Source organism: Heteronotia binoei, chromosome 15 (genome assembly GCF_032191835.1).
Source record: "Heteronotia binoei isolate CCM8104 ecotype False Entrance Well chromosome 15, APGP_CSIRO_Hbin_v1, whole genome shotgun sequence".
In the NCBI taxonomy this organism is placed as follows: Eukaryota; Metazoa; Chordata; class Lepidosauria; order Squamata; family Gekkonidae; genus Heteronotia; species Heteronotia binoei.
The window spans coordinates 67,226,460-67,246,242 of record NC_083237.1 but is presented as its reverse complement, the minus strand read 5'-3'; the positions used below and the strand labels follow the sequence as shown (position 1 = coordinate 67,246,242).

Genomic DNA, 19,783 nt, shown 5'->3' with positions numbered 1-19,783 from the left:
CTTGGTGCAGTGGCCAACTTTGGTATCAGAATACAGAAGCAGAAACCCACAAGGCCTTGCAGGAGGGATATCATTTCCCTCTCACCCACTATTTCTTCTTTCCCTTTCCTGAAAGCTCCCAGACCCTCTTCCTTTTTTCTGATTCCTTCTTTCCTTCCCACCCAACAGTCAACCTACCTTTATCTGCCCCCACATTCAGATTTCCCTCTCACACCAGCAACCTCTTGCTAGGAAATTGTGGCCCAGTTAGGGTTCCCAATCTCCAGGGGGGTGCCGAGAGATCTCTCAGAATTCTCATTGATCCCCAAGCTATAGCGATCTGTTCCCTTGGAGGAAATGGCTGCTTTGGAGGGGGCATTGCATGGCATTACACCCTGCGGAGAATCTTCACCCCTGAAACTCCATATTCTCCAGGCTCTGCCCCAAAATCTGCAGGAATCCCAACCTGCAGCTGGTGACCTTAGGCTGAGTTGTGTGGTGCCAGCCACTGAGCCAGGTCCACTTGCATGGTGTAGAGCCCTCAAGGGCCTGTGGGAGGAACCTCACTTTTCTCAAGGCACTATTTCCACTTTCCCTCCTCCTGACGACCCTCGGGGTGGCCAAACTGTGGCTCTGGAGCCGCATGGGGCTCTTTCACACATATCGCGTGGATCTCAAAACCCCCACCAGAGAAGACATTTCTCTCTTTAAATCAGTTCTCCAAGCCAGCTGGCGGCTTGGAGAATGCATTTAAAATTGCTTTCTTTCCACCTCTCCTTCCCTCCCTCTGCAACTATTTGCCTTCCTTCCTTCCTTGAGGCTCTCAAACATCTGAGATTTATTCTGTGTGACTTTTCTGTTAAGCAAGTCTGCCCTCCGCCCCCCCCCCCCCGGCCTCTCTCCTCTCCCCTTTCCCTAACTTAATTTCTCCTCAGCTATTCACCAGCCAGCCTTCTCTTTGCTGCCAACATGCAGCCAGCCATATTTGTTCTTAGTTGGCTCCATTCCAGCCCTGCCTTTCTCCACAGGGGGGCCCCTTCTCTCTTTTCTGTCCTCTTCTCTGTCCTTTTCTGACCTTAATCTGAAGCTCTAGCCACTGCACTACTTTGGATTTTGTTATTTATTTAGAGATTTCCGCTTTCCCCACTAACCCGGGTCATTTTTCAGGTTTGTAGAAAGATCGGTCTTGTTCATACACAGTTCTAATCAACAGATTTAAGAATCCTCAGATTTCACAACAAACAACTTTCTATATTTGGAACTACTAACTGAAACAGTTCTTTTCCAACAAAGAGCAAGTGCTTCAAACTTGTTGAAGGAACCAAGTTATCCAATGAGGCCTTCTGTTGTTTAGGGGATGTTCAACAGGTGTATCATTTGGTATTTTGTGATACATGGTTGAATTTGTCTGTTGTAAGTGTACTTTGCTGAATGACGACTTTTGCACATTACTGTTTGCCTTTTTCCAACTCACCACTTTTTGCAGAATCTTGAGGCCCAGTTTAGAGGCACGTGCAAAGCTGCAATCCCAAATAACCTTTTCTTTTCTGTGCTGAAACCCCCTGCCCTCAGAAGGGCTCAACCACGGGTGACCCTCCTCCTCCCCCCCCCACCCTGCTGAAGGCCACCAGTGTGCACCCCACAGAGAGGCTCCAGCCCCTTCCTCACCTTTGCTCGCCTCTTGCACAAGAGCACCACGATGCTGAGGCAGCCGGCAGCAGCTGCGTAGCCCAGGGGCGTCAGGCCGCTTTCAGAAGAGGCATCGACGTTGGCTCCAAACTCCAGCAGCAGAGCCACCATCTCAGTGTAGCCCAGATGTGACTGGACACACAAAATGGGGGCATTGTTCAGCACCTCTGTCCTGTAATTGACGTTGGCACCTCCCAAAATCAGCAGCCGACTGACCTGAACAGCAAGAGAGGAAGGGGAACAGGACAGAGGACCGTTTCCAACGATTCTGGTGGCTGAGACCCACGTTTTTCTCAATTAAAACAAGAGGTGGGATCGCCCCACCTCTACCATTGGGCTCAGGAGTGGAGGCATCTGCATCACTACGGGCGTGGCCTTTCCCAAGGTGTCCCAGGCACGCCTCAAGTGTTAGGAAGCCACCTCTGTAGCACTGGGAAAGAGGGACTGGGCCAGGCTCATCTCCACGGCTGGCGCGGGGGAGTAGGCCAGGTAGGTGGCCGCCTAGAGAGCCACCTGGCTGCACAGACGGGTGGGGGTAGGCGCCCCCTCCCTGTCCCTGCTCGTGCTGGTCTGCACTGTCTTTTCTCAGCTCTGAAGCATTTGGAGCACCTCCAAATGCCTCAGAGCTGAGAAAAGAGGCCACATGCCTCGCCCAGCCTCTTCTGATCCAGAGTGGGGCGCATGACAGGGCGTCTTTTCTTGGCTCCCCCCGCCCCACCTCCTCAGAGATGAGAAAAGAGGCTGCGCGGTTCGCCCAGGCTCTTCTGGGTCTGGAGGGGGCTGAGTGGAGCACGCGACGGGCGTCTTTTCTCGACTCTGAGGCGTTCGGAATGCCTCAGAGCTGAGAAAAGATGCCCCGCCTCCGCCCACCCCTCCATCTGGAGGGGTGGGGCATGCACGCACTGCTTGCCTGGGGTGCCAGAAGCCCCAGTGATGGCGCTGCCCATTTCCACTGGCCTGGCCAGCTGCAGCTGCTGCAAGAGCCACCAGCCTGAGCGGCAGCCCAAAGGCAGCTCCTCTCTGGCTCAGGCAGACAGTCCAAGCTGGAGGAGGAGGACTCAGGGTCTTGATGAAGGGGAACAGTACAAGTGGGTGAGGCTCCCACGGCAAGCACGGCACAGTTGGGGACTGCAGCGTTTGAAGGACGGGCTCTTGATGGCCTCTCCCCAGTTGGGACTCAGCCAAGGAAGGAAGGAAGCAGGGAGGGAGGGAGGGAGGGAGGGAAGGCAGGAAGGAAGGAAGGAAGGAAGGAAGGAAGGCAGGAAGGAAGGAAGGAAGGCAGGAAGGCAGGCAGGAAGGAAGGAAGGAAGGAAGGAAGGAAGGAAGGAAGGAGGGAGGGAGGGAGGGAGGGAGGGAGGGAGGGAAGGAAGGAAGGAAGGAAGGAAGGAAGGAAGGAAGGAAGGAAGGAAGGAAGGAAGGAAGGAAGGAAGGAAGGAAGGAAGGAAGGAAGGAAGGAAGGAAGGAAGGAAGGAAGGAGGGAGGGAGGGAGGGAAGGCGGGGCGGGAGGGAGGGAGGGAGGAAGGAAGGAAGGAAGGAAGGAAGGAAGGAAGGAAGGAAGGAAGGAAAAGAGAGATATCTGGAGACTGCTGGTGCCAAAGAGATGGTGGCTCAGTGGTAGAGCATCTGCTTGGTAAGCAGAAGGTTCCAGGTTCAATCCCCAGCATCTCCAACTAAAAAGGGTCCAGGCAAGTGGGCATGAAAAACCTCAGCTTGAAACCCTGGAGAGCTGCTGCCAGCCTGAGTAGACAATACTGACTTTGATAGACTGAGGGGGGTCTGATTCAGTAGAAGGCAGCAGCTTCATGTGTTCAACGTCCCCCTCTTTGTCACAAGCTTGGCTTCATCTGACCCCCAAGAGCCTGATGGCGCCTCCAAAAGGGCAGCCACAGGGGGGGGGGCTCTCCCTTACCTTGATGTTGGGGGTGTAGAGGTTCCGCAGAGAGGCCAGAGCCATGGAAAGGCCTTCCGTGCTGTAGGAAATCCACAGCCCCTGGAGAATGGATGAGGAGACCCCGACTTTCTTACTCAGTCCCTGCAAAAGGAACAGTCATAGTTCTGTTATTTGGTTTCCCTTGTATGACACCAATACACAGAGAATCCAAGCGCCAAGTCAGCTAGCAGGCAAAGGCAGAGATAAAGGATGGTGCTGAAGAGAAGGCTTCTCCTCGGTCCCGCCCCAGGCAACCCCTAAGGGCCCTGTGCACCGTTGGCAGGCAGCCCGGTAGCCCCAAGAGCGATACAGCCTGTTTCAACTGGCTTGGGCGGGGGTGGGGGCACAAAACCACCTGCAACTCCAAGTCACACGTTGGCTGCTCCTTGCTGGTGGGGGTGGGAAGCCCTTCTTGCTTTGTCGTCAGAGCAGCATAGGCATAAAAGAGGCAAGCGAGGTCGCAGCAAGCCTCCAGCTAGTGCTGGCTTAGAACATTCCGGAGATCATGACCCACCCCGGGACCAGAGCCCCAGCAGGACAGAAGGAAAGCAGACCTCTGCAACTCAAGGGCAGGTGAAATGGCCCTCGACAGGCCTGCTGCGGCAGAGGAACCTGCACAAACACCCCAGGCAGACCGGAGGGGCACAGGCCTCATTCCTCCTCCTCCCCCTCCTGGGTCTCTCCGGGCTCTCTGCAGGTGGGGAGAGGTCATGAGAGACTCCATTCACCGTGGGCTGCTTCCATCTGCCTGTCACGATGACTTTGGTGCTCCACTCCAGGAGCCTCAGCAAGGGGATTTTCTTTCACATGTTTCTCTTTAGCTGGACAAGCGCAGGATACGGCCAGCAGTGCCAACGGTGCACAGGGCCCTTAGGGGTTGCTGATTCAGAGCCATCTACAAGACAGCTGAAATGTTCTAGAGCAAAGATCAGCGGAGGGCAGGCACTTCTATGGCCAAAGCCAACTCTTTCCTCCCCGCTGCTAATCGAAAGACAGAAGAAAGGAGGCAAAACAAGGAGACCTTTGCATCGCCCTGTTTCTCCTTCGCTTCTTCTCTTTTCTCCCAGAGTCCAGAAGGGAAGGAGAGGATGGCGCATGAAGCTGCATGGAGGAACCTTCCCCCCCCTCCTCTTTTTCAGCTTTTGCTGTGGCAGCTGTCTGATAACACCAGGAAAGCCTGCTCAGATCTTTAGTCTCCCTTCACCCAGCCGGGGAAGTACTTGGAGAGCTGACCAGAGAAAGGGATTAATTTGGATTCAGAAAGTGGACAGTCTTTATACATGCTGAAAACTCCAGAAGTCATGGCGGCTCCCTTATTACCTTGAAGATGTGTGCTTTCAGGATATGATGGCCCAACTCAATAGTCTGCTGTCTGTTAAGCTTCCCCTCTTGACGAGAAAACCAGAAGGCAAGCAGTGTATGGCCACTCCTGGACAAAAGACATGGAAAGAAGAAACACGATGAGAAAAGAAGCTGGGATTCCATTCCTATACGCGTATAGATATAGATATATGGTGTATAAGAATGTCTCTGTGTGCGTGCGTGTGTGTGTGAGAAGCTCAATACCTCTTGGAAAGAAAAATAATCTGAATGTATTATCAGAGAATATCCTGAATGTGTCAAAAGTACAAGGCAATTTAAAAAATACACCTCAATATTTTGAACTGCTAGTTTTTTCAAGTCAACACCTCCAGCCGATTTTACCTCCCAAACGAAGGAACAGATGAGGGTCTGCAGCAGAAAAATAACGAGGTCTGCACAGAATGGTGGTATGAAGCGAGGTTTACTTTGGTGCCAAAAGTAGAGCTCAGTCGGGCTTGGCTGCCCCAAAGACTGAGTTAAAATCCTTCTGCATACAGACAGTTTTCTTAACAGGCAAGCAGAGTCCTCCCAGGTAACATTCCATGACATCATCCCTTCCCTTATCTATTACAGCAAGCTGCCTCTAAGAGGGTGCTCCTCTTATCTAGCTAGCCAGCTTTAGGCACACACCCACTCAGGCAGGAGTCAGTGCTCCAACAGATAATTACATCAGACATTTTAGTTTTAGAGGCAAAGCATGCTCTTATTCATTATATTCATTATTATATATTATATATATTCATTAATTATTCAGAGGCTCCGCCTTCAGGGCCTTCTTGAAATGTCTTCTGTTCCAATAGAACAAATTAGCTGTTCTAATGTCTAACACGGGCAGAATACATTCCTTATTTATTTAGGAAATGTTTATGCTGCAACTCCAGCGTCCGGTTTGAAGCTGCTTACAAGTAAAAACACCACAAAAATCATAATAAATTACCAATAAAAACAAGCAAGGGAAGTAGAGGAAGGGTGAGTAGGCTAGCTCTGACTGAGACAGCAGGGACTGTAAGACAGACACGTTAGGGCATTTGTTTATTTTCCCTTCACTCTTTTACTGGTTCATGCACCTTGTTAATTTATATTGCACTAAAATAAACCTTTTTGTTGTTGTTCACTCTGCCTGGTCCTCATGCCTATTATTTGGCCTAAGCTAAGGGAGGCCTGAACGGCTTGGGAGGGGACTCTGGGCCTTCTCAAGGGGAACCCTTAACCCAGAGTGGTGGCAGCAATTGATAAGACCCCCCTGAGTCGTGGCAGTATGGATGACTGTACTAACCCCTGTATTATAATGCCAATGTCTACTAACCTTTAAATACATTCATTATATTGCTTTGGGTTTATGTGGACTAGGAGTGGTAACATGTAAGGCCATAAATGAGGACAACTTGTCTCCCTGGGAACCGAAGAGAGGGACCAACTGAAAATGTCTGCAACACTGGAATGTGACCTTGGAGAAAAGTAAAGGCCGTGGTCTGGGGACTAATTCAGAGACTTTTGAGTGGGAGAGAGTTAGGCTGGAGAAATGATGAACCCGTAACCTATATCTGGACTGTATTTTTCGCTAATTGTCAGTCTCACAAGACAAGTAGTCTCGGGTAAACCTGCTACAAGTGTCTGCTACCTGTTTCTTCATTAAAAGCTTCTTCTGCATTTACTCAAGAAGTCCTGCGAAAGATTCTGGGCAAAACTTTACACCTAAGAGAGAGTCTGGCTGGCACCAGGTGAGCCTAAAAAGAGGAGTGCATGACCATGGCCAGTTGCTACCACGGAAAATACTGTCTGCAGTCACCATTTGACTTCATCTCTGAATGTGATGGCAAAGAGAGGAGGGCTCGGGAAGCACATCTTACCCACCAGGGGAGACCGTACAGGCCCCAAGGCGCCTAGAGCTTTAACAATAAGGGCCAGCTCTTGGGATTGCACCCAATGACAGGGATGGGACCTTCCCCAGAATGAATAACCTGGCCCACTGAAGTCTTTGGACTGCTTTCATATGTCACCCCCTGCAGACTGCGTGCATTGTGATCACGTAACCTGGGTGTGACCCCAGCAAAGAACCCCGTTTCTAGATCAGTGGCCCCCAACCTTTTTGGCACCAGGGACCGGTTTTGTGGAAGACAATTCCCGGTGAGTTTTGCCACCCCAGGCTGCCCCCACCACCCCCGTCACATCCCTGTCCCCCATGGGGGTCTTTAAATTGCGAGGGGGGGGAGACTGGGGCTGTTTCTGCCTTCCCCTCCCATTTAAGGACCCTGCTGATCAGCTGATCGGTGAAGGTCTATAAATGAGGGGTAGGCTAAGGTCACAGAGGCACTGCCACTTCTGCCAGCCCAGGACTCAGGTGGATGAAAGAGGTGGTGTGGCCTCACTCCGAGGCTCCCTTCCCTGCAAGGGGCTGGGGTTGCTTTAGTCTTTAATCCAGAGCTGCTCTGCCTCACTCCACAAAGCCTCTCGGTGTAACAAAAATAAATAATACTCCTTTTTGTTCCTACTTATCCAGTATTTACTACTAATAAGCCCAGTGCTCACAGTGATAACCAAACATAATATAAACAAGCATATTTGGACAACACAAAATCCCTCCGGAACCGAAAGCACACACTGCTCCTACTGTGTGACGGATCAGTGTCCTATAGGAAAAATATGGAGCTGTGATGCAAGTCCGACAATATCCAAGCCCAGTCCAATGTTGTTCTGAGTGCAGAGACTCTTCTTCCTGGGTCCGTCTTCTTTGCTGTTGATTCAGTAGGTAAGTGGGGCTTCTTTTAATTTTTGTCTCACTTTCATGGCTTTGTTTTCATATCTCCTTGGAACGCATACAAATTGTCTTCATATCCTTCTGAAATTTCACCCCCTCCCGACTTACACCCCCCAAGGTCTTTGTCACCCCCCCCCCCCCCTTTGCCAAGGACTCCGAGCCTCGGGAGATCCCAGCAAAGTCTGGAAGGGCAGAAGACTCCGCCCCCTCCAGTGGGGGAGGGCCCCAGTGCCATTTGCAGGGAGGGCTCCTCTCAAGGAGCCCTCTATATCAGGGGTGGCCAATGGTAGCTCTCCAGATGCTTTTTACCTACAACTCCCATCAGCCCCAGCCAGCATGGCCAATGGCTGGGGCTGATGAGAGTTACAGGCAAAAAAACATCTGGAGAGCTACCCTTGGCCTCCCCTGCTCTACGCAAACGTGCCCCCCCCCAAGCTTCCCATACCTCTTTCCTCTGCCCGAGTCTCCTCTTCGCTCTCGGGCTGTCTTCCCTGCAGGGGAGGGCCAAACTGCCTCTTTCCTCCACCTGAGTTTCGGGCAGGGGAAAGAGGCAGAGCTGCACCAGCTGGTGTGTGGGGAGGGGGTGCCTTGCGGCTCCCTGCAGGCCATGTGGCATGGCCTACATGGCCTACTCCCATGCGCCGGGCCTGCTGACAGCAATGAGGATCCTGTGAATTTAGGGGGAGGTATTTGTGAGTTTCCTGCATTGTGCAGGGGGTTGGACTAGATGATCCTAGAGGTCCCTTCCAACTCTAGGATTCTATGATCCCCAGCCGCCCTGCCTCTCTTCCTACCTGATTCCAAGGATGCTGTTGATGTTCTGAACCAGTCAGGCCCACAGCTCCCATGGGACCCCCGGCCCCACCAATCCAGCCCCTGTGAAACCTTTCGGGCCCCACCAATGCATTCCCTGCTGCTCACTTCTGCCCTTTCAGGGCCCTAGCCAGGATTTCAACCTGGGGGGGGGGGGGCAGGAGGCCGGGCTCTCAGTGCAAAACTCTCAAAATATCCTGTGGATGCCCCTAAAAAAACAAATGCCACATGATCCCTTTTATTATCACAAGAGTATGCCTTCCTCTTCCCCTGCACCTTTTATCAGGCTGGATGGCACAGAGCGGAGAGGGGAGCAAGAAAGGGGTTAATGGCTCTTGCAGAGCGGGGGGAGGCGAGATGAGCTGTGGTGGTTCTGAGTGGAACTGGCTTGTGACCATTGATCGATGCGGCGTTTCAGCCCAAGCAAGAGGCACCACAGTGTCCCCAGTCACTTCTGTGGAGAAGGCATCTTTTCTCTCTGTTTCTGCCTTATTAGCTGAAGCAAATGGAAAGCTCCGCTTGTCCGAGAAATGAGGACTTGCTCCAGACCTTACATGGCAGAGGGACATGTCTCTCCATCAGTCCTTCCCCTCATCCCAGCTGCTTCGGGGGGGGGGGATATAGAAGGGCCAGGTTCAGACCCCCTCCTCCTAAGCTGGAAACCTCTCATCCAGGTAACCTGGGGCTGGCTGCTCAGCCTGAACCACCCCACACCTGTGTTTACTCCTCCATTATCTGTATGCCACTTTGCTGTTATTCACACGTCCCGTCATATTGTTATCCCAACCTTAGCTGCATTTATTAACGGGTCCAGAGGAGGGTGACAAAGATGGTGAGGGGTCTGGAGACCAAGTCCTATGAGGAAAGGCTGAAGGAGCTGGGGATGTTTAGCCTGGGGAGGAGATGACTGAGAGGCGATATGATCACCATCTTCAAGTCCTTGAAGGGCTCTCATATAGAGGATGGTGTTGAGTTGTTTTCTGCGGCCCCAGAAGGTAGGACCAGAACCAATGGGTTGAAATTAAATCAAAAGAGTTTCCGGCTCAACATTAGGAAGAACTTCCTGACCATTAGAGCGGTTGCTAAGTGGAACAGGCTTCCTTGGGAGGTGGTGGGCTCTCCTTCATTGGAGATTTTTAAACAGAGGCTAGATGGCCATCTGACAGCAATGAAGATCCTATGAATTTAGGGGGAGGTATTTGTGAGTTTCCTGCATTGTGCAGGGGGTTGGACTAGATGATCCTAGAGGTCCCTTCCAACTCTATGATTCTATTGCTCTGTTTCTTAGGCATCTTGACTCCAGTTAGCTCTTCCTGGCAACCAACCCCCCCCCCCCCCCATATAATATTTGAGGAAATCTGTTTCCATGTATGGGAAGCAGTGTGCAATGCAGAGTCTCTGTTCTCGCATGCCCCCAGGGTTGAGCTTGGGTTTTCTTGGGGCTGCTGCTGGACTTCTTCCTCACAGCTCTTTGTTTGCTCTTGCATTTACATGCTAATTTGCTGCCATTCATTGATCTTACCAGCCACCTGATCATTTCAGTTTGTCTGATACATCTTGGCCCTTCCTAATGGCTGCCCCCCTTTCCTGTAAGTAGGACTTGAAGAGATTCTGTTCCACTGAAGAAGGGCGCTTGCACAAGAAAGCTTATATACTTTGAATAAAACTTTGTTGATCTTAAAGGTGCCACTGGACTCAACCTTTCTTCTACTGCTGACTCATGTTCAGTGTACGGTCCATTAAGACCCCAGATCCTTTTTGCACATACTACTGCCAAGACAAGTCTGCCCCATCCCATAACTATGCATTGGATTTCTCCTACCTACATGCAGAACTTTATAGTTATCCCTGTTAAATTAATTTTATTAGTTTTAGCCCAGGTTTCCAGCCTGTCAAGGTCACCCTGGATCCTGTTTCTGTCTTCTACTGTATTTGCAACCCCTCCCAATTTAGTATCCTCTGCAAATTTAATAAGAACATAAGAGAAGCCATGTTGGATCAGGCCAATGGCCCATCCAGTCCAACACTCTGTGTCACACAGTGGCAAAAAATTTTATATATACACACACACTGTGGCTAATAGCCACTGATGGACCTCTGCTCCATATTTTTATCTAAACCCCTCTTGAAGGTGGCTATGCTTGTGGCCGCCACCACCTCCTGTGGCAGTGAATTCCACATGTTAATCACCCTTTGGGTGAAGAAGTACTTCCTTTTATCCGTTCCCTCTATTCCTTCGCATTCCCTCTATTCCTTCATCCACATCATTTATAAAGATGTCGAACAAAAGAGGTCCCAGGACAGATCCTTGAGGCACTCCACTTGTCACTCCTCTCCGAGAGGATGAGGAACCATTCACAAGCACTCTTTGGGTGCAATCTGTCAACCAGTTACAACCACCTAATGGTAACAGGATCCAAATAACATTCCACCAACTTGTAAGCTCCTTGGGGCTTAGTTGCAGGAAAACGTTATTCGGATGGCCCTGTAGCCTCCTTGCTGTGAATGGCGGGGGCTCTGCTTTCAGAGCCTGCAAAGGAGACTACACCACCAGCCCCTGAATTGACCAACAGGCTCTTCCACTGGGCAAGGTGTGAATCCCGGCCCCCAGCTCAACACCACCCAGCAGGGCAGCCTATTGAGTTTGGGGCTTGAGAAAGTTGCCTTCCTGGATCAAGCCCCTGCATGAGCTCCAGCACCTACCGTCACTCCCCGAAGCTTCACTACCTAGACCTGAGAGCACAGCTTACCCGGCTGGTTGGCCTGCAGAGTGCAGGACAGCTAATCCTTGATTAATAAGGAACAGCAAAACACAGAAAGCAAGCAAAACTTACTACATTTATAACCTCTTAACTTCACAGAAGCAGTTGTTCATGACACAGTGCTCTAGTTTAGTTCACAGTAATATTTCCCCCCCCCATGATCTCAAAGCATAACAAATGAAATGTCAGAGGTGTCCCTGTCCTCAACCGCTGTCTAGGGCTGCATGGGAGGCCTCTTGCCCTTCCACCCTGCGCCTTTGTGTGGCGCACCAAAGTCCTTCCTTGGCAAGCACTACAAGGGCTTCTCCCTGTGGGAGCAACCGCAGGGGCGGCACCCTCCAAAGCAGCCTCTCCACTTCATTAGGCCTCACCAGCTGCAAATCAAGCATACAACTACCACCAGAGGGCACTCTGAGAACATCCCGAGACTGAATCTACCAACCACAGAAGCAATTATAACCACAGAGACGCATTCCACATTCACAGCAGGGCTGTAAGTTTTCTGGGTCAACATCCCCCTCCAGGGCTTGAACAAGAGTCTCTTCACAAGGGAGAGGAGATCCCTAGAAGGCAGGGAGCAGGTGCCGGCCTGGCAGAGAAGAAGGAAGTTCTGCTCTCTTGGCTGCCACATCTGCTGGCACAATCATGCCTTCTCAGCTGTGCTCGGTCACTTCCACAATGCATTTCCCTTCATTTGCTCTAACTGGCTGCCCAACCATTTCACCATCCCAAACTCCTTAGCAAACAAATACCAAGATTTGTGAATAATAAAAACAAAACGTTAAAAAAAAAACCCTTGGGAATGATTCTGTGTATTTATGGGACAAAACCTGGAATTCAGATATGTTTCTGGCTTTGGGATTTCTGGCATTACAGGGCAAAAATCACACAAAAATTTATATTGGAACAGCGAATACTTCCAAGGATCTGGAACAAAACCATAGAGTTGGAAAGGACCTCCAGGGCCATCTAGTCCAACCCCCTGCACAATGCAGGAACTTCACAAAAAACCTCCCCCCATACATACTCCCAGGACTGCATGCCGTATGCCCAGAAGATCAAAAGCACAAACTAGGGGTCTTAGTGTTGAAAATAATCTGATATAGAAAACCACGAAGAAACAATTTTTTATAGTTATAGAGTTAATACATTCAATTTCACCATAACATTCTATCACAAGCCGGCGTATATTATCACAGCTTCAACCTTTTTCTCTTACAACCCACTGATTCATTGTTGTAAGCTGTGAACTTTGTGACTGTACGAAAAATCACCGAAATCAGGTTCCATTTCACAGCCTGACAACTGAAAAAGAGCAGTAGCTGTTTTCTTCCCTTTTAAAACCAAGCAAGCATTCTTCAGGCAGGGAAGGTGGCAGAGGTGGCCCAAGAGGCAGTCTCCAGACCCCTTTATGCATCTGGAGTGGTTCATACCAGAAGCAGGTCGACAGATTGTGTCCAGCTCCCAAAGGGGCATTTATCACTCCCATTCATTGCTATTAAACCCAAAACAAAAACAAACAACAACTATAAAATTTCCACACTAGCAATATGTTGATATGACACAAGCACAGACAGCACAGCATTCACTCTCAGTCCAGGTTGAATTCTACATGAGCATGCATTCGTAGAAATAAAGAGATCTGGGAACCATTGCCTTTACCTTGGGTCACAAAGGAACTTGGTCTTTTCTCCTTCCTCTCTCCAGATCAGCCACTCTCGGAAAGACGGGTGGACGAACATTCGGGTCATATCCCTGCGCTTGATGAGGAACATGGAGAGATTCTCCATCCTTTGCTGGAAGTCCTCCCATTCCAAGGTTTCTTCGACGCTTCCCGCATTGATAGCCTGGAAAATGTGCTCATCCGTCAAGGGGTGCAGGGATGCCACCGCCACGTTCAAGAGGGGCATCACCCGGTCGAAGGAAGACTGCGTCGGGAATTTCATGTTGCACTGCAACAAATACACCTCTGAAAGGGAGACGGGGACGACCTTGTAGCTGGAGCTCTTTAAGACCAGGTAGCCCTTTTCTATGAGATCAAAAGTGAGCTTCAGGTACAGGTAGGATCCTTGGCTCAGGGTTTTGAGATGAGAACTGAGTTTGCCAAAGGTTGTGTTGTCCATCTTGCCGTTAAGGGAGATGTTGTTCTGGATTTCGGAGCTGCTGTGTATTCGGTGCAGGATGTAGGCTTGGAGATCCTGGTCTATAGCTTCGTTTTCTTCCAATCTATCCAGGAATATCCTATGGAAGGGTAATAACTTAATTATTTCCTATAAGGAAAAAAAAAAGAACAAAGTAAATTCTGGAGAAGGTAAAAACGGAAACAAAAATACAATGATCAGTTTCCTGTTACAGTATGTTTCAGATTCAGGTGGTTAAGTTGTGTTGGTCTGAAGGAAGCAGCAGAACAAAGTCAGAGTCAGTGGCACCTTTAAGACCAACATAGTTTAATCCTTTAATGTGCAAATGTTGTGTGTGTGCACACAAAAGCTTATATCTTGAATAAAACGTTGTTGATCTTCAGGGTGCCACTGGACTCCCTCTTTGTTCAGTATGTATCAGGTCAGCTTTTTATCTCCAAAGTAAAAGAAGAAGAGAAGACTGGATTTATACCCTGCCCTTCATTACCTGAAGGAGTCTCAGAGCAGCTCTCCCTTCCTTTCCCTCCCCACAACAGATAGTGAGGTAGGTGGAGCTGAGAGAGTTCTGACAGAAACTGCTCTTGAGAGGAACAACTTCTGATAGAGCTATGACTGACCCAAGGTCACTTCAGCAGATGCATGTAGAGAAGTGGGGAATTAAACCCAGTTCTCCCAGATGAGAGTCTGCACACTTAACCACTACACCAAACTGGATAAAGATGGGGCCACACTAGCAAAAGGTTTGAGCAAAAGTGACTCAAAATAGAAGAAGAAGATGAAGATATTGGATTTATATCCCGCCCTCCACTCCGAAGAGTCTCAGAGCGGCTCACAATCTCCTTTCCCTTCCTCCCCCACAACAGACACCCTGTGAGGTAGATGAAGATATTGGATTTATATCCCGCCCTCCACTCCGAAGAGTCTCAGAGCGGCTCACAATCTCCTTTCCCTTCCTCCCCCACAACAGACACCCTGTGAGGTAGATGAAGATATTGGATTTATATCCCGCCCTCCACTCCGAAGAGTCTTAGAGCGGCTCACAATCTCCTTTCCCTTCCTCCCCCACAACAGACACCCTGTGAGGTAGATGAAGATATTGGATTTATATCCTGCCCTCCACTCCGAAGAGTCTCAGAGCTGCTCACAATCTCCTTTCCCTTCCCCCCCCCCACAACAGACACCCTGTGAGGTGGGTGGGGCTGGAGAGGGCTCTCCCAGCAGCTGCCCTTTCAAGGACAACCTCTGCCAGAGCTATGGCTGACCCAAGGCCATCTCAGCAGATGCAAGTGGAGGAGTGGGGAATCAAACCCGGTAGTATCATTACATTATCTTAAAAATAAATGTAAAGACAGATTTTTCAGCTGTCTTTTCTACCCAGCACCAAGAGACAGAGAAGGTGAAGAGATGGGTGAGGAAGGCTAATTCCACCCCACCCCCAATTCCTTGCTGGGGCACCAGTGAATTACATTGTCCCATTTGCTGTTCTTGGAGCCATGGAAATCCTAGGTAAAACCCTTCTTAAAGAGAGGCCAGCAGTGTTAGGCCCTCCCAGAGAGGGCAGCTACAGCCCCCTGACACACAGCAAATGTGGTGCAATCCTAGCAAAGGAAACTGAGCAGAGGAGTGGGGGGGAAACTGGACCACGACCCACCTGCAAGCTTGTTCGAACCGTTACTATCAGCTTCAGCCAGGATGGAAACTTCCCAATCATTTTGCTGAGAAAAGACACTATCGTGTCCCCATAGTCAGGCTTGTGGAATTCAGCTTCATTTAAACCATCAATTAATATGATGAAATCTTCATCAGGGATCTTCCGTTCTGAGCAGGTGGGGAACAGAGAAAAACATGCATGCAGATGCCCAGTTCATCCCGATACAGTCAAGATATTGGATCTCAGAGTCTCAGAGCGGCTCACAATCTCCTTTCCCTTCCTCTCCCACAACAGACACCCTGTGAGGTGGGTGGGGCTGGAGAGGGCTCTCACAGCAGCTGCCCTTGCAAGGACAACTCCTACGAGAGCTCTGGCTCACCCAAGGCCATTCCAGCAGGTGCAAGTGGAAGAGTGGGGAATCAAACCCGGTTCTCCCAGGTGAGAGTGCACACTTCACCACTACACCAACCTTGAGAATTATGTTTTCCTTTACCTTTATGAAGGCTTTCCAAGGGCTCCAGGACGCCCCGCCGGAAGGAAGCGGAGGGATCCTGGACACAGGAACGCAGGCTGAGCACACTCTGGAGATGTGGCTCCCGCAACAGCTGCTCCCGGTAGGCCACAAACTGAGGTGAGCGGCAGAGGAGGGCTGCCACGTTGTGCACAAACTCTGGCACCAGACATGTGTAGGCATTGTCAGCCTGGCAATAGTGATAAGCCACCACCTGCAAAAGGGGAAACACACCTGTCAGTTAGGGTTTGTAGAATCTTTCGGGCTCAAATGCCGTGTTCTACTGGAGAAAGTTTTCCTTCCAGACGTTTCGTTCTCAGCTGCGGAGAACATCCTCAGTGGCGTTGCAGCCGGAGCAGGCGCTCTGACCTTCTTGGCTGCTGTGCACAGGTTGGAGAAGCTGGGGATGTTTAGCCTGGAGAGGAGGCGGCTGAGAGGAGATATGATCACCATCTTCAAGTACTTGAAGGACTGTCATATAGAGGATGGTGTGGAATTGTTTTCTGTGGCCCCAGAAGGCAGGACCAGAACCAATGGATTGAAATTAAATCAAAAGAGTTTCCGGCTCAACATTAGGAAGAACTTCTTGACCGTTAGAGCAGTTCCTCAGTGGAACAGGCTTCCTCCTCGGGAGGTGGTGGGCTCTCCTTCCTTGGAGGTTTTTAAACAGAGGCTAGATGGCCATCTGACAGCAATGAAGATCCTGTGAATTTAGGGGTAGGTATTTGTGAGTTTCTTGCATTGTGCAGAGGGTTGAACTAGATGACCCTGGAGGTCCCTTCCAACTCTATGATTCTCTGATTCTATATTCCATCACTTAAAGTGTGGGATACAAAAATTTCAAAGAAACAAGAAGTCCAAAAGGGAGGCTGGTCACTTGTAACTGATGTTTTCTCTGGGCCAACTAAGCCTGTCTAGACCATGAACCTGGCGCCTTCCAGAAGTTAACCTTCGGCATGGCACTCTCCCTTCCTTCTAAACACACACTCATGGGGAGGGGATGAAACTTTCTACTCAGTTCTTCCCCCCCCCAAAAAAATGTCGCCAAAAGTTAAAAAGGCGTTTGGTTGACTGCACTCAAAGAACCACAGCTGTAAGCAACCTGTAACCAACCACAGTATGTAAGCAACCTGTATGTAAGCAACCTTCTTTATGGTCGCTATTCAAAAGAAAAAGAGGAAGAGGAAGAGGAGGAGGAAAATGGTAACAAAAAGCGCGAGGAGGAGATTGGATTTATACCGCACTGTTCATTTGGAGTCTCAGTGTGGCTTACAATCTCCTTTCCTTCCTCTCCCCACAACAGATACCATGTGAGGTAGGTGGGGCTGAGAGCACTCTGACAGCACTGTGTGAGCGAAGGTAGCCCAACTGGCTGCATGTGAAGGAGGAGTGGGGAATCAAACCCAGTTCTCCAGACTGGAGTCCACCACTCTTAACCACTACACCAAACAAATGGGAAGGAGATTAGTGAGCTGATACACGCGGATGTGGGCACAAGCGCAGTCCACTGAGCATCCAGTACTGCTCTGCCTTTCATACCCAGAATGTATGTCTAAGTTATAACGGGGTCTTCTGCACTCTGTATATGCTCAGCGAGTGCTAAGTGCCTTTTACAGGCTAACAGACACGGCTGCTCTCCCAGTCCAAAGGCTTAACTGGAGAAGCAGCTGCAGCCAAGGAGTCTATTGGAGGGCTGCACAGAGACCGCAAAGGAACATTCCTGGAGTTGTCCAATGAGGAAGAAGAAGCCTACTTTTCTTTTTTAAAATACATCATTATTTTATTTGTACGTCATTCATTAAAAATGCTTAATATATATCTGTGGTTCTTTGAGTGCAGTCACACAAACACCTTTTTAACTTGTAGCGGCATTTTTATATATCCTCTTCCTCTGGCAAACGTATTGGTTTGCAGCATCCATGATAAGAGAAAACAGAAAAACAGAATGGGGAGAAAGTATTTGAAAGAGAAACCTCCAAGTACCTGGGCAGCAAGCCTTCGCATGGCCTCTTCCTGGCGCCTGCGCATTTCCGGGGTCCCCGGGCAGCTTCCGCTGGTGAGGGAGGAGTGAGCAGAAGGCGGCGGCGGCTGGGCGAGGGGTAGCTCACGGTTGGCATCCACATCTGCGGTGAGGAAAGGGGGGACAGCCTTATGGAGGGTGCCAACAACTCTTTGCTTGGGCTGGTTTGAACAGGCAGGACGGAATCTGCTCGGGGCTGATCTAGAGTTCTTAGTGCTCGTCTAGGTAATTCTGGCTAAATTCATTCTGAACAAAAAATATCATCCCTCCAACCCCAAACATACACTCCACTGTTAAAAGCTTTGCACAAGGAATCATGCTTGGGAAATGAGCCTCTACTCCAAAATCTGTCCATAGCCTAATTCCCCTTCTGAAGACAAAGGTCCAGACTCACAGAATAAATGGCATTGTACAGCTGTCCTCCCCCCCCCCCCCCCGGGTCAGTGGGAGCTAAAAAACCAAGGCAATGTGTCCCCAAAATGCAGCCCGATTCCCTGCTTCTAGCCAACCTGACAGAAGACAGAAAACTGAAATCAGGTACACAGCAGGGAAGATGGAGTTTGGACTTCAGGACATTCCTTAATGTTTTTTCCAAGAGTCCTGGGAGATACCAGTCACAAAACAGCAACTTGTACAAAACCCTGCATCTAGCAGAGGTACCGAAGCAATATGATTTTTAAAAGATCGTCATGAATCCACATGATCAATGAAGCAACACAGTTGCAATTTGTCTCCTTGTCCAAAGACAACCCCATAAAAGTCATGGAGCTAGTGTTTTATGGCACTTCAACGGCATGAAGACACAAATCCAACAAATGGATCTTCATGATTTTGTCTCCTAAAGTTCACCATCAAATCAAACATCACAGCTGCAGAAAACACAGATCCAGCACTGCCATGATGCAAAAATGGATTCCCATGGATCCTTGTGATTTTGACATGGCTTCCATAAAAAATGTGATATAATATTACATCACACCAATGCACCACAAAACACAAAGCTGTAACACTCCTTGAAACTACTTTGATACAGAAACATGGCTTCAAAGCATGGATTCTCTTGTCTTTTAAACCTAGTCACCTGAAATTAAGAAGAAGATATTGGATTTATATCCCGCCCTCCACTCAGAGTCTCAGAGCAGCTCACAATCTCCTTTCTCTTCCTCCCCCACAACAGACACCCTGTGAGGTGGGTGGGGCTGAGAGGGCTCTCTCAGCAGCTGCCCTTTCAAGGACAGAGTCTCAGAGCGGCTCACAATCTCCTTTCTCTTCCTCCCCCACAACGGACACCCTGTGAGGTGGGTGGGGCTGAGAGGACTCTCACAGCAGCTGCCCTTTCAAGGACAGAGTCTCAGAGTGGCTCACAATCTCCTTCTCCTTCCTCCCCAACAACAAACACCCTGTGAGGTGGGTGGGGCTGAGAGGGCTCTCTCAGCAGCTGCCCTTTCAAGGAAAGAGTCTCAGAGCGGCCTACAATCTTCTTTCTCTTCCTTCCCCACAACAGACACCCTGTGAGGTGGGTGGGGCTGAGAGGGCTCTCACAGCAGCTGCCCTTTCAAGGATAACCTCTGCCAGAGCTATGGCTGACCCAAGGCCATTCCAGCAGCTGCAAGTGGAGGAGTGGGGAATCAAACCCGGTTCTCCCAGGTTAAGTCCGCACACTTAACCACTGCACCAAACTGGCTCTCATACGCACATAAGAATGTCAGTAGAGCCTGCTGGATCAAAGCATTGGCCCACCTAGTCTAGAGGTCCAGCAGCTGTCCTGCCGTGGCCGTCCCCTGCTGCTGCCCTCCCCGTTTGCTCCCTCCCTGGGAATATGGAGGTTCTTTTTATGAATAGTATAGATGACGACTAGTAGCCACTAATGACCTCTTCTCCATAAACCTGCCTAGCCCTCTTTTAAAGTCAATTATGTTTGTGGCTATTGCCATGGCTAAAAGGTAAAGGTAGTCTCCTGTGCAAGCACCAGTCGTTTCCAACTCTGGGGTGACGTTGCTTTCACAACGTTTTCACGGCAGACTTTTTACGGGGTGGTTTGCCATTGCCTTCCCCAGTCATCTACACTTTCCCCTCAGCAAGCTGGGTACCCATTTTACCCACCTCGGATGGAAGGCTGAGACAACCTGGAGCCAGCTACCTGAACCAGCTTCCGCTGGGATCGAAC

At 49.9% G+C, this 19,783-nt stretch overlaps 1 protein-coding gene across 11 annotated transcripts in view; it reads right to left on the bottom strand.

The window, feature by feature from the left end:
* The window catches only part of TANC2 (tetratricopeptide repeat, ankyrin repeat and coiled-coil containing 2), a 238,424-nt gene that overhangs the window by 47,012 nt on the left and 171,629 nt on the right, over positions 1-19,783 (bottom strand). For all 11 annotated transcript variants that reach the window (XM_060255815.1, XM_060255816.1, XM_060255817.1 and 8 more), the window contains 7 exons: positions 17,580-17,719; positions 15,579-15,810; positions 15,086-15,252; positions 12,956-13,563; positions 4,919-5,027; positions 3,578-3,700; positions 1,648-1,884 (listed from right to left, as the gene is read on the bottom strand). In XM_060255815.1, the coding sequence (XP_060111798.1) occupies positions 1,648-1,884; positions 3,578-3,700; positions 4,919-5,027; positions 12,956-13,563; positions 15,086-15,252; positions 15,579-15,810; positions 17,580-17,719 (1,616 nt within the window). The remainder of the gene's footprint in view (positions 1-1,647; positions 1,885-3,577; positions 3,701-4,918; positions 5,028-12,955; positions 13,564-15,085; positions 15,253-15,578; positions 15,811-17,579; positions 17,720-19,783) is intronic.